Here is a 14,443-nt window from a genome sequence, read left to right as displayed (position 1 = left end):
ACCAAGGTAAGAAGAAGAACTACATCTCTGGTCTCCCACAACAACAAACGTCACCAAGATGGCCGTCACTACTGTCTTTTCAACAAAACGATTGACTACCCTCACTATCACCACAATGAAACACGTCCAGAAGAATGTCATGCAAAGCTGCCTACCTTCCTTTGATTCTCTCTGAACTGCCTGGTCTTTTTAATGTTTAATGTCAACCATTTGTGCAGATAGCATGAAGTAGAAAAGATCGGCGATCGCCGATGCTAGCGTTAGCGTTAGCATTTCTCCCCCGGGCTTAAATTGTGTATTATAGAATGATCACACCGGTGACAGTACTCTTCAAAGGGTTCACGAAATATGACTACTACTCTTACTGTTTAACATTTTGGGTTACTTAATGTTACTTCATATTAAGGCTAATAAAAATGACAAGGCTGTAATGCTAACTAACGTGCTAGCTACTAGCTAGGTAGCTAACTTGATCCAGCCACTCTTGGTCCTTTCATCAGACGGGAAGCGGAAGAACGAGCAAGACCCAGCCATTGCTGGTATGATAACAACCTGGTACTAAGCACACAGGCATCTGTTCAAGTTATCTTATCTTAGCCAGCGCCATATAGATAGATTATATCTATATGGCGCTGATCTTAGCTATCTCTTAGTGGAGGAAAACAATTGTGACATCACTTACGCGACTCTGGGATTTGTAGTCTTTCTAATTGCGTATTTTTCATAGTCTTATATTTCAACAGTTTTACGACAAACTGTGACTTTTTTTACATGGAAATTATTTTTTAAGATTGACAAACATCATATGTGTAATTCATGGCACAATTCAAACGGGATCGAAAGATATGTTTTCTCTCTCCATTGACTTCAATACATTATTTTTCTGAAATAAGGTCCCATTGACCGGAATTAGATGGGCCTGACTTCGCCACTCTATAGAGTGTAGAAATACAACAACATTTCTATGAAAAGAACAATTATAATGAAACTTAATTTTGATATAATAATACAAGAAGTTCAGTGCTTTACAGTAAGCAAAAAATAAATATAGATTAAACTAAAAGAAGGGGTTACAATGCCATTATTAATGTAAGATGAAATTATAAAATCCACTTAATAATGGCAATACAAATTAAGTAATTAAATATATAATACATTCCTATGTTTGTATTATTCATATGTACATGCAGCAGCATCAAAAGGCCTCGGTTTTCTTATTCTTTGATATTAATTTTGTCTAAATGACTGTTTTGAAGTATTATAATATTAACTTGTCCTTAAGGTGAAAGATGAGCTCTGTGCAGACAGACCGTCAGGAAGTTTAAAATACTCCCTCTAAACTGTCTTTGTTTCACTATAGCAGGGTGGAAGTTGAGTCCTATGGTTGGAGCCATGTACAGCCCTGAACTCTATACAGGTAAGACAAAAAGGGTAATTAAACGAGTCTGATGGAGAAAAAGATGCACACTTTAAATTAAATTAAAATCTTAAAGGGATCTAAGACGCTTTTCTTTCACCCTCTCTCCATCTCAGTACCAGGGTTCCCATACCCAGCAGCAGCAGCCGCAGCAGCTGCCTCCACCGCAGCGACCTTCCGAGGCGCTCACCTGCGCGGCCGCGCCCGGCCCGTCTACAGTGCGGTCCGGGCGGCTGTGCCTCAGCCCGCCATCCCCACCTACCCTGGGTAAACACACACACACACACAAACAAATAACATTGATAACTAAACCAGCAAACTATTATTGATAATAAAAGCTAGACATGTTGTTATGCATATCACCCTCTTCTTAAATGCATGTCTTTAATTGGTAGAAAATAATACGTCATCATTGTGCATGCTGTGTGATTGAATACATTTTTAATGGAATATTGACATTGTAATTTGCTGAGCTGAAATACCATTTCCTTGTACCGCAGAGGTGATAATGATATGATACTTTAGTGATTGAATAGAGCAGTATTTATCTTTTAATAGACATTTGTCTCACAGTAGTATCACTCTAATGTTTGTGCATATGTATACAAAGAGGTGGTATTTTGTCTTGCATGTTGCACGGTGTGTAATAATATCACCCTTCTTTCTTTTCTCTCTCTCACAATCTGTTGTGCCCCGCTTTCTCACCTTTCTCTCCTAAATCGTCACTCTGTCATTTTCTACAATGCCCACATGGTGGCGCATCGCACCATCTTTTTGTTTGGACTTTCCACCACCGCTCCTCTCTTCCTTCCCTCCTTCCTATGTCGTCTCTCTCTCAGTGTGATGGCCTATCAGGATGGCTTTTACGGTGCAGCTGATCTCTATGTAAGTATGCCTCTCTCCTCTACTGCTCACTCCTCATCTACAATTTCCCCCTCTTGCCTGTGGGTTTTCAAGTGTGAAACGACACGGACCAAACCCATAGAGATGTGTACTTCTGGGTGTTTTTTGTTTCATCACAGCTAAAGACATTTTTTTTCCCCTGATTTAATCTTAGATAACAAATAAATTACACTCATCACTTTAGTTTCCATGAGCCATCTCATATATCTTAAACAATGCATACATATATATTAGTCGCAGTACATTCAGGAGTAGACGCTTCTAGGGTTTGTTTCTGTGCATTTGTGAGTTTAGTTTGTACCAATGTGATTATGAGTGTGTGTGTGCGTGTGTGACCAGGTTGACAATAGCTGTTTCTGTTCTCTCTGTAGACTAGTGTTTCAGGACATTAGTGGCAGATTGCCCCAGGTAGGGTTGACACACTCTGTGTGAGAGCCAGTGTGCATCCTCCTCGTCTCCAATGACTGCGTGCTGCTAGACATAATTGACCATCTGAGATTGAAATGCCTTCTCTGTCTTCTTCTACTAACTCACTGGATTCTGACATGGGTGGAGTTGCGGAAGGGGGAGAAAATAATTATTTTGAAATCTGAATTACGGAATAATTATACCACATAAAACCTCCATTCACAAATAATCTACAGGAGAGAGGTACATTATGGGTAATTTAGGTGCAGTATGTATGGTTGATACTTTTACCTATTACTAAGGGAATAAATCCAGCTAACAATGTACATATTGTTCCCGAACTTAACATTTAGCTCAGTTTGAAAACAAATGCATTTTGTCTTGTTTTGGTGACTTCACACCAAAATTCATCTTTAAATTTATACTTTTGATAATGTTCTTATGGCAATACATATTTAAACTGATTTTATGAAATTATTTGACATTTTCATCACACACTTGTATTCCAAAATGTGAAAATAATTGAGGGTTAAAAAATACTGACAACACATTTTCAAGGCAGGACGTTTTGGTGTTTTAAATTAAATGTAATTTAGAAATATATATTGTACACAAACCTCAGTTAGTAATCTGCATTTCCGTGCATTAATACAAACAGGACTTGTACTAAACAATACATGAATAATAAAATGAAACGGGAGGACAGTTTCTATCAGCAGATAATTCAGACCCCTTCCAGGAATCTCCCTATCTGTTTCACCTGTGGCATGCTAACTGAATCAATGTCGGCATGCAGACATATTTAAAAGGCTGACCCCTCCCCCTGCCAACCCGCCCCCAATTTTTCTTCCCGCTTTCTCTTCTCCATCTTTAAAGTATCTCTATCTGTTATGCTTTATTTCACTTCTCTTCACTTTCTTCATTCTCTCAGATAATCATTTAAACCTTTTCTGTTATTATTCTCTTTTCTTGACTCCTCTTCCTCACCCCCCTCTCTCTTTTCATCCCTCTATACTATTCATGTCAATTCCTTCTCCCCTTCCCCTCCCCCCCAGTCCAGCCTCCCTCCCATAGCAGCAGCTGTGTGGTCCTGAATGCGGGGACTTGGTCTTGACTGATCCTCTAGGGTAGAATGCAGCGGTGTTTGTTTGTTTTTTAGGGATGTTTGGCCTAATACGTTCTGAGTTTGGGAAAGCATGCTGTGTCTGTCAGTGATTGGTCGCTGGCCCTGTGAGCGTGAGCGTATGTGTGTGTGTTTTTAATCTGATTGGCTGACTGTCTTCTTACACCTGTAGTTTATTTTGTGTCTGTTCATCAGCTGTTCATCCTCAACATAAATAATGACACAATCATCTTGCCACCCCTTCCCCTTTCTTTAACTGTGTGTTTTTGGTAGGGGAACCGGGGTGGGGCACAGTAATGGGTATGTTCTCTCTCCCTCCATGTCCAACGCATAGAGGGAAAGATAAAAGCACTTTAATAATACACTGGGGAACGCTACAAACAGTAAGGCACATAATGTACAATTACAGATTGTTTTTGAGTTAGTCATGGAGGGAGAGACCGACACAGAGCCTGAGCTATATCCTTGTGAATGCTGTACTGCACCAGATTAGCCAGTTTGGCTGACTGTCTGCTTGTTAATCTTTCGCTCTCTTCTCAGCAGTTTTTCTCACAATGTAACCCTTTAGATGAACTAATAGTATTAGTGTGTAGAGAAAAAAGCAAACTTTTAACAATAATTTACTCTTGTTTCTGTTCCGTCCCACCTCTCCCTTCATCGTTTCCTCTTGTCACAAACACACTACCCCCTTCCCTCTCTATCCTCTCCATCGCCTCATCACAGGGGGGCTATGCTGCGTATCGATATGCCCAGCCGACTGCGGTAGCAAATCCGGCAGCAGCGGCGGCGGCTGCAGCAGCAGCTTACAGTGACAGGTGAGTGGACAAAGAGACGTCAGATGATGCTCCTTTTCAGCAACTTCCTCTACCACTAAGGAGACACTCTATCTAAGAAAGACACACAAAAAAATCGAAGTGTAGTAACATTTCCAAAATGAGGTTACATATATATAATTTAGCGAAATGTCCTTTATTTTTCCGAAAAAATATTATGAGATAACTCATGTGTTTACGCTTTTGTCTATTTTCAATAGCTACGGACGAGTTTACACAGCAGACCCTTACCATGCTGCGCTCAACCCAGCGGCCTATGGCGTGGGAGCAATGGTAAGTTCCCTCAGCCCATATCAGGTAAACAAATTAAAGATTAAGGCAAAGAATATATTATATGTTTGTCATTGTCAACAACTGTCATGAAAGAGCAAAACCAACAATGTGTTTATCTACTTACATTAGCATTTATATAGGATTGAAAGGAACCTGCAGTAATGTGGCTCACTGATTTATTTTTTTACATTTAATGGAGGTCTGAAACAGAGGGAAGAGATATAACATGGTTTTGACTAAACAGAAAATACTTGTTAGACCAATAAATTCACAGTTGTTTCTAGGTTCTTTTCTTTTGTTTATTTACAATAAGAAAAATATAGATCACCAGAATGATAATTTAATGTGTAAAGTGATTGTGACCATTTGACTAAGTGTTTGTCTTTTGTCGTTTCATAGGCCGCGCTGTACAGGGGAGGATACAGTAGATTTGCCCCTTACTAAAGACACTACATTTCCCAGGAGCTCCTCTCTTCCATTGATTTTCTCTGAAAGAGCTCCCTCTGTTGTCGTGGAGATGGACTGCACCCAGTTTTAAAGTGTGGTGTCGACCACAACAAGATATTTCAGATCCCACCCCAGAGCAGTCCCAAGTTTTCTTATATACGCTACTACAGAAATAGAGGAATGCTGTATTAAAGACTGATGGATGGCCTTTATATTTAAAAAAAACAAAGAAGAAAAAAAGACAATAAATGGCCACCTTCCCTATTGCACGGCTGTATTATAGTCTCCCCTTCTTAATCCCTCGGCACTCAGCAGCACAAGACTCGTGATGGAGCCCAGATGTTCTTCCAAAGGCTGAAGGTGGATAACTAAACAGCTGACAACCAAGTATGAAAAAGAGCTGAGTGCTGTGTGGCCTGCACACACTCAACATTAAAGGAGAAAGAGAGGGAATCAAAGTGTCCACGAAATGTCAGAGCGTTAGAAAGCAGGAAGTTGCCTCAAAAGAGAACCGGAAAAAAACATTTTGAAACAGAAAGAAGAGTCACTAAAATGATAAAAACACCCACTGATGGATTTGTATAATTCCTCTTTAAGGTGGGCGGATAGTAGTGAGAGAGGATTTCCATTCTCGCTGTGTTCTGGTAGAGGAGACTGAACATGGCGGCTTGGAGGAATGATGTGTGACGGTTAATAACGCTACAGAAATCACGTCCGAAGGCTGAAAGGAGGGAGGGTTATTAGAGCTGTTCCTTACCTCAAGTTTTCTTAGTATGTGGAAATGGTGAACCTTTAAACTTAAAATTGTTATGATATGCAAAGAAATTAGTTTAGAGAAAAAAGTTACCAAATTATTATTATTGTAATTATTCTCATTATTATTCTTATAAAACCATTATTTTTGTTTGACTCAGCACACCCTGCTGATGTAGAACATGTAGATCCAACAGTGAACCTTGGGGTTAAGACTGAAAATAAACAACAATATAACAAATATTTCACCTTTCTGACTATTTCACACAAATATAGTCTCACATCATATTTTCCATTCACAGGATTTCACTACACTCTGTGCAGCCACCACTAAAACACTACAAAAAGTGCAACCCTAAAGCATCGTCGTATTTCATTGATTTTTAGCTTTAGATCCAACAAAACCATCCACCCACAACCCTGAGGTTCAAGCATTTGTTGATCCTTTAATGTAGAGATTTATTATTTGGATTTTCCCCTCATGCTCCATCTTTTATAGAGCAAAGTCCAACATTGAATGAGTCTTCCTGAAACATACTTTAGTAGGTAAATGTGTTCGAGATGCTGCCAGCAGCGATTACTGAGCAAGAGAGAGATTGTGTCGGTGAGTTCATAGAAAATATTTAAATGCAAAACACCTTACTATTGTGCATATTTCTATACCGTTGTATTCTATATTTCCAGAGCGTGGCTCTTTTTTTGGCTTTTGTTTTTGTTCCAAAGATTTGTAGAAAGCACATTTTTCTGCCGTATGTATAAATATATTATCTTTGTTATTATCATAATCCTATGGCTGTCTTTATTTACTTCTTTTTCATATTTTGTTTGTCTTTTTTTTTATTATAGAGTGGCGAAGTCATGCCCATCTACTTCCGGTCCATGGGAACTTATTTTGACTTGGGAAATTATCTTTTAAATTGACAAACATCATATGTGTAATTAATGGCACAATTCAAACGGAATCGAAAGATAATCTTTCTCTCTCCATTGACTTCAATACATCATTTTTTCCGAAATAAGGTCCCATGGATGTCCACCGGAAGGGGAGGGACTTTGCCACTCTATCAAGTCATGCGGGGGGTTTTCCTTTTAGCGAGCCCACCCCGTGCCGATCACGGGCCCACATGGGTAGGGTATATATTATATATATATACTATATATATATATACGTATATAATATATAAATAGTATATTCATATATAATATATATATAGTATATATAAGATACATATACTAGATATATATCCGTAAATGTTGTTACTTCTCCAATAAGGCGCAAGTTCAATTTCAAGTTTATTTTTTTCCTTCTTCTTTGGAGTGAACATCTTGAGCTGGGAGCGCCTAGGAAGGCACAAACTAAAGTGCATGTAACACTATCAAACTATTGTCCTCTGGTTAAATATCAAGTCAATCCACACTACGTTTCGTTTTGTTTGGGTTGATTATAGGATCCGTTAGCGTGACATTTAATTATATTTCAAAACATATTTAGCAGGAGACCGAGACATTTGGAATGAATAGCCAGCAAACCAGCTGTGCTCCTTTCTGTTTGAGTTTTACATTTATTTAATAGTGTTGTTGTTTTGAGCAGAATCCTTACATTTCAGTGGTTTAATCTGTCAGCCTGACCTGTATGGTCTCTCCAGATTTTTTAAAGATATCCAGTCAAATGTGTTAACCTCTTTCGTTAGCAGGTAATATTCCAACATGGTGAAAACTAAATGTCATTGTGGGATATGATCTAAGTTGTGTGTAAAATGGGGCTGTTAACTAATTTCAAAGCTACCGTTGTTTTTCATTTCTCACGTTTGGAAAAACAGGTCAATGAGATGTTCTATTAAGTGTGCTGCTGTTGGATTTCATCATGACATTCACCATTTTTGTTGTAATATTTCCAAATGATTACGAATGTGCTCTGGGCAACAACAAAAAAGAAAAGGAAACCTAGCCAAAGATGCTAACCTTCAGTCCCCAACACGTTTTCAACTAAAGGCGTGCTACACAAAATACACAAAGACGGACTTACTGAAGCCCTGACGGCATGGACAAACCAGCATGAGCGATACTTGTCAAGTTTAAAAAAAAAAAAAAGTTTTGCATGAATCTTGTGTCTTTAATATTTGACTCCTGAGCAGCCGAGCCCAGTTGCGTTCTTCTTTACCACTAAACTCTCCGGAGAATGACAGGCAGCTAGCCGTTTTTAAGCTAGCTAACACAAAGAGCACAGTGCGGTTTGGCAAAAAGGCCTACTGACAACAAAATGGCTGCCACATAAAGTGGCATCTTCATTTTCCTGTCGCGGTTTTCTTGCCTCTGTATTATAGTTAACTATGTGGCCATACTTCATAGTTGCTATGGTTTCTCAATGAACAGTCCTCTCCCCCTCCTGTTATGTCTATATCCCCCTTGACTGCCATTATGTTTTTTGTTATTGAATGTCCATATAAAATGTTTTATATAAAAATGTTTTGTTGTGATCAGGCTTTAAGTTTGCTTTCTTTTGGTATTCTATTGTTTTAGTAAGATGGATGAGTGTCATTCTGTAGGTTATGTTATTGTACACACAATTAGGGCTTATGATCTATTAAAAATGTTATTGATCCCCAAATCAGTAACATTAAAACCTCCAGCAGAATTTTTTGACAGCCCTTAAAGGGGCCCTATAATGCTGATTTTCAGGTTTCATATTTTCAATTGTTGCCTCCCACTAAATAACTGGGACATTTCCACGTTATTTAATGTTCAAGAAATGCCTTATTTTCCTCATACTGCCTGTGCTGCAGCATCTCTTTTCACCCTCTGTCTGAAACCAGAGCCCGATCTGCTCCGATGCCTGCTCTGTTGTGATTGGTCAATTGCTTAAAGATATCCCTCCCTTAATCCTATAACAATACAATGTGTTGGGGCTCTAGCAAATAGAAGTGCCAGTTACATTTTGATGTCACTATGTTACGGAAGTAAACAAAGGAGTCCAATCGAGGCGTTTCGGGGTGTTTGGGAGAGTAATTCCCTTTAACCCATTAAGTTCTACTGTCTACTTAAAGAAGACAACATTTATTTGGGGAAAACATTTATTCACATTCTAATACTTTGTGCACACATACATTCATGGTTCATAAAAATAGAAATATATATATATAATAATAAATAGCTGTACATTAAAAAGTAATAGCTCCAAAGAGGAGAAGGGAAGTGGAGTAGAAAAGGCAGGAGAGAGTAGCGAAGGTTCAGTGGTGATAAACTGCAAAACAGTGATCGAACCATGCTTACAACAGATTCAGTCCATTGTCTCTCAGAAATTCACAAGCCAAGTGCAAAGTACCGGGGGAGGAAGTTTGATTTATGGCTCATAGATTTGACCCCTCAGTGAAGCATGTATAAATAATAAAGTATATTATATAATTATTATTATTTGCCAATTTCAGATCAGCTTTATTTAGATATATTTGTTCAAAGTTTCGAAAAACCAGGTGGGCCTAACACAAAACAGACTCGGCTCAGGTATCTTGGAAGGTGATGGAGAACAGGACGAGGTAGGTGGGCCGGGCGAAAGGGAAATCAGTGCAGGTAGAGCGATTGTGTTGTAAACGCTGCATGTTTCTAGACGATTCCATATTTGGCCAGGTCGCTGAGCTCCATGTCCCCGAAGGCTTCCCATGGGCAGACAACGGTGATGTCTGTGCCCAGACCCTCCATGCCGGGGATTTCGTCTCCGAATCTAAAAAAGGAACAAAAGTGAGTCCTAATTTTCCGTGGAATGTTTTACTTGAGATTTTCTTTGACATTAATCTGTAGCAGACATTCAGATCCTTCACACTCACTGGCTTCATTTAATAAGATTTCTGTTATTCTTTTAAGATAAATCTTAAAAAAAGAATCTTAAGAAAAGTACTTTGTAGCTTTTGTTGTCAGATACATGTTGTGAAGTTAACAGTACACCATTTCAGTGCAACATTTTAGTGGAGTAGTTTGAAGTAGCAGAAAATGGAAGTGCTTCAAGTAAACATTTAAGTACAGTACTTTAGTAAATGTCTTTCTGCCCCTCTTTAAATTCTCTCTTACCCCTTCTGGCCGGGTTTAGGGGCTTTGCTCTTGAAGGTACGAGTGGTCCTCTGCTTGAACTTGGGAGGGGCCTTCTTCTCGGCGGGAACTGCAACGCCTGCGTCGGCCATCTTTTAAGCACTGAGAGAAAAACAGTTCGTTTTAGTCTTCATGTGTAAGACCTTTCCTCAACATCTTACGTCTAAGCTCTACTGTTCTATGTTTGGACAATATTACAACTCCATGTGAGGCCACCATAAAGCTCATCAGACACTGTTATACAGCAGCTTTGTCTATTTTTACACCTTGGCTTTAAAGATTACTCATGGCCAAGAGACCAGAATATCACAAAGTTCATGTAATACTTTAGCTACTCTAGGGTCAGCACACATACAGAGCCATATGTTTCACAAAATAAACACTGAGTCTAAGGAATTTTTTTTTTTTTTTCAATCTCCTCTAATCTTTGCCCTCCAGGTAAAAGTCTTATCTTACAGTAAAGCTCATAAGTGCTGTAGACTTGTTGGGAATGTACTTTGACCTCTATGATGATACTTTGAACACGCAAACAAAACTGGTTGCTTCAATAACCAATAAGTTCCTAAACTTTACTAGTTTGTATTTCTTCCTAATTGTAAGTTCTATCCTGATTTTATTCAGCCACAATGTACAATGTAAACAGGTTTTGGGTGCTGTATGAAAAAAACAATTGACACTTCCGTGAGGTAAAAAATAAGCAGTAAATTAATTAATACATTGTTTAATTTTCTAGTATTTGCGGCCCGTCAAAGCACTTTTACAACACAAGTCAGCATTCACGCATGCATAAAGAGGCTGAGGCTGCCATACAAGGTGCCACAACATTCATATTCCTTCACACACAATTGGATAAGCCATCCGAAGAAAATTGGGGTTCAGGTTGTTTAGGAAAACCATTTCAACATGTTGACTGGAGGAGCTGGGGCTTGAACCTGAGACCCTAAAATCTGTAGATAACCACTCTACCTTCTGAGCAACAGCTGCCCTTTATTGAAATAATACTTCAAAACACTGTTAAGATTGGCTTACATAAGGTAGAAAAGATGGATGGGAAAAGTATATAAAACAAAAGGATGCATATTACACAGAACACACAATATTAACTTACAAAGTGAAGGAAAAGCCAAAGAAAACAATCAGCTTCTTCCTGATTTAGCTTAGACTTCAAATACGTTTTTTCAAAATTGTTCAAGAACAGCACATCTCAAGCCAAGCTCTTTTCATCTCCAAACATAATTCATGTTTCTACAATTAAAAGGTCACATCAATTACATGTGTTCTTCCCCACAGTATCTATCAGAAGCCATGCTTTATATAACCACTCTTATTTATTCTCTATATTTAATCCTTTCCAAATTGTTAAGATATCAAAAGCTGAATTTCTTCTCACCTGTTATTTGCTGTGGGCTTCTTGCTGATCTCTCTGGTTAGTCTTTGTGTTTCCAGCCTTCGCTGTTCAGTCTGTTTATATACTCACTCTTACTAATCCCCCTGAAATGCTCTTCCATAATTTCTGACCTCTCTGCTATGAGGTTAAGGAGGAGCTCAAAAAGCGTATGTTGTGCCATGTGAAGACGTATGTAACATTACATAATGCAGAAGGTCTCCACTGGATATTACTGAAGGCTATAGTTGTTTTGGCAGCTCAATGTCAATAGTATGTTCTATTCGTGAGCATTTAAAAAAAATATATATATATATATTACAATTGTAAATCATACAATCACAACAAATACCTTTAGTTAGTTGTTGATTAAGTCTGTTAAGCTCATTCTTCACCTTGTTAACAATTTGACGGTTAAATATAAGTTTAATGTCCATTTAGAGCTGTTACCCAGATGTAACAGTCTTATCCAGCTAATGAAATGAAATTGCATTTTAAATTAAGATTTTTTTTTGTCAAATCACATCATTTTCTGAGATTTAGGTTCAAATGTGATTGTAGTTAAACACTGAGTGTAGCATTAGTGTTTCTTTCCCCTCAGACATTTCTTTTTATGCCGTCATGATAAATGAATCAGTGAAGTTGGCAGATGCTGTCCCTCTTTAACCTGTAGGCTAGGAATTTGAGCTGATTGGTTAAGTGGTCTTTATTTGAATCCATGATCTGAACGAGGCTCAGGGCTCTCCCCGCACTTTCCAGATCCTCTTGCAAGTTATGACAGGACGTGTTTGTTTACAAGTGAAGTGAAAGTGTTGCCAATATTAAGTATTTTTTTATAGTTACTGATGTGTCTTAAATGTGGTGTCAATATGACTAGGAGTCTCAAGTCTCTATAGGCAGTAAATAAACTGCATACAACTGACATCTAAATATTATCATTGATGCAAATAAGGTTGTGTGTGTGAAATACTGATGTGGGACGGATAGAAAATACATTTCTTAATAATGACTATGATGATTCTGATAATTTTTTGGCTTTTACTTTATTATCATTCTAATTACTGTCAATAAATGACACGGCCATCATTTCCAGTGACTTCTTCACAGATATATATAGTCTCGCTTGAAATAAGTGTATACAAACCTTTAGCTCCTCTATTCTTGTCTGAGCTGGAACAGGAGTGGACAGAGCAGAGTTTGCAAATCAAACAATGCCAGGACATCTGAGTGGATTAGGAGATCAGAGGACTTTAAAAGGCTATAGTCAGACGGAAAAACAGAGAGAGAAACACGCTCATCTGAATACACTTTGAGACTTCGACAGAAGGTAAGATGAAACTGCAGTTTTTTCTCCGCTGTGGTACAGAGAGGCTGTTTCTGCTGGAAGAGAAAGATGGACAGAGTGATGGATTTAAAGCTTTTTTTCTGGAGTGTCATCGCTAAAAGATTTGAAATGAGATCTGAGATACTTCCTGAGAAGACTTCAGGAGTATTTATTTGTGCTGGACTTCTTGTTGATACTGTTGGAGCCTTAGTTTCTGTCTTTATGCCTCTTTTACTTAATACATCTGATAAACACAGAGGAGTTTTTAAAACGAAATGCATTTATGCTTTTATATGGATGTTGACAAGATTTTGCTTTCAATTTGTTTGTATTGACAGCTCTATATAGAGTAGATCACTGGTTAATGGTTGCAGAGTAACTTTTAGAGGCAATGCACATCAAATTGCATTCAAAGTTATGTTGCAGCGAGTCGACTTAAAGGTCCCATGGCCATTTCTACTGATCATAATTCCATTGTTGAGGTATACTAAAATACATATTGTGCAATTTTCCAAACTCACATTGGTTTCTCATAGCATCTCTGTATAGAATGTGTATTCACTCTCTGTCCTAAACGGCTTGTTGGAGCTCCTGCAACCCCCCCCTCCCCTCCCTGTGAGCCCAGTGTGCTCTGATTGGTCAGGACGTTGTGAGGCTCGCTGCTCAGCGAGCTGGTTTACTGGTGTGGTCTCCGGGTCGGCGATACAGCTAGAACAAGCAAAACTCATCCTGAGCACACACAAACACTCACAGCCGAAGTAAANATGTAAACACATATTTCCATTTGAGGGGTTAGTGATTAGTAAAATGCATGAATAATAAAAAGAAAATGTTTAACTAGGTGAAAAAAGGCAAGATAAACTAAGTTTATCTTGCCTTTTTTCACCTAGTTAAACATTTTCTTTTTATTATTCATGCATTTTACTAATCACTAACCCCTCAAATGGAAATATGTGTTTACATAAAGGGTGACCAAACCGTTTGAGACCCACAGAGAACTTATTTAACTATCTAAAAACTCAAGAGTCCTTTACCTCACCTCAGCTGTAGTTATCAGTCTCTCAGTCTGACAGGAGAGGACTATCCTCCACCTTGTTGACAGCTCATTATATCCGTTAGCGCCGCTAGCTAGCACCAGATGCTAACAACAACACTACACGTAACCGGTGCGCGCGCTTTCTCTCTCGCTCGCTCGCGCCACACATACACACCCTCACGAGCTTGAATGACACACAGAGACCAATCGAGGGCATTGGTGTATGATCTAATCATAACATGAAAAACATTGAAACTTGTTTATTTCTGTGAGGCAGAGCCAGACTCACATTTGCGCAGCGTTGCGTTCACAATATATACATTAAAAAAAAAAAATCCTCAGGTCAGCAGACCACTTAACAGGCCAGGCCATTGGGAAACCTCCCGGTCCTCCCGATGGCCAGTCCGGGCCTGTTGACTTTAAACATTAAAAAGACAAGGCAGTTCAGAGAGAATCAAAGGA

General features: G+C 38.6%; 2 protein-coding genes across 3 annotated transcripts; one reads left to right on the top strand and one right to left on the bottom strand.

Annotated features, from left to right (window-relative positions):
• The first annotated feature begins 1,357 nt into the window (after nucleotides 1–1,357).
• Nucleotides 1,358–7,033, top strand: LOC104944981 (RNA binding protein fox-1 homolog 2-like). Of its 2 annotated transcripts, none has more exons than XM_010770594.1 (6): nucleotides 1,358–1,417; nucleotides 1,534–1,684; nucleotides 2,692–2,728; nucleotides 4,575–4,666; nucleotides 4,885–4,981; nucleotides 5,357–7,033. In XM_010770594.1, exons 1-6 carry the CDS (start codon nucleotides 1,381–1,383, stop codon nucleotides 5,399–5,401), a joined length of 459 nt encoding a protein of 152 aa, XP_010768896.1. In that variant the 5' UTR covers nucleotides 1,358–1,380; the 3' UTR covers nucleotides 5,402–7,033. The 2 variants fall into 2 exon arrangements, with proteins under 2 accessions (XP_010768896.1, XP_010768895.1); XM_010770593.1 differs by lacking the exon at nucleotides 2,692–2,728 and adding an exon at nucleotides 2,257–2,302.
• Nucleotides 7,034–9,757: 2,724 nt separating this feature from the next.
• Nucleotides 9,758–12,839, bottom strand: LOC104944980 (retinal cone rhodopsin-sensitive cGMP 3',5'-cyclic phosphodiesterase subunit gamma-like). The gene is made up of 3 exons (XM_010770592.1): nucleotides 12,766–12,839; nucleotides 10,220–10,339; nucleotides 9,758–9,875 (listed from the first exon to the last, which is right to left on the bottom strand). Exons 2-3 carry the CDS (start codon nucleotides 10,327–10,329, stop codon nucleotides 9,758–9,760), a joined length of 228 nt encoding a protein of 75 aa, XP_010768894.1. The 5' UTR covers nucleotides 10,330–10,339; nucleotides 12,766–12,839.
• Nucleotides 12,840–14,443: the final 1,604 nt, after the last annotated feature.

This window comes from Notothenia coriiceps, unplaced genomic scaffold (genome assembly GCF_000735185.1).
Source record: "Notothenia coriiceps isolate Sejong01 unplaced genomic scaffold, NC01 NC01_scaffold00008977, whole genome shotgun sequence".
In the NCBI taxonomy this organism is placed as follows: domain Eukaryota; kingdom Metazoa; phylum Chordata; class Actinopteri; order Perciformes; family Nototheniidae; genus Notothenia; species Notothenia coriiceps.
The sequence above is the reverse complement of the archived record's forward strand: the minus strand, read 5'-3'. Positions and strand labels throughout refer to the sequence as shown.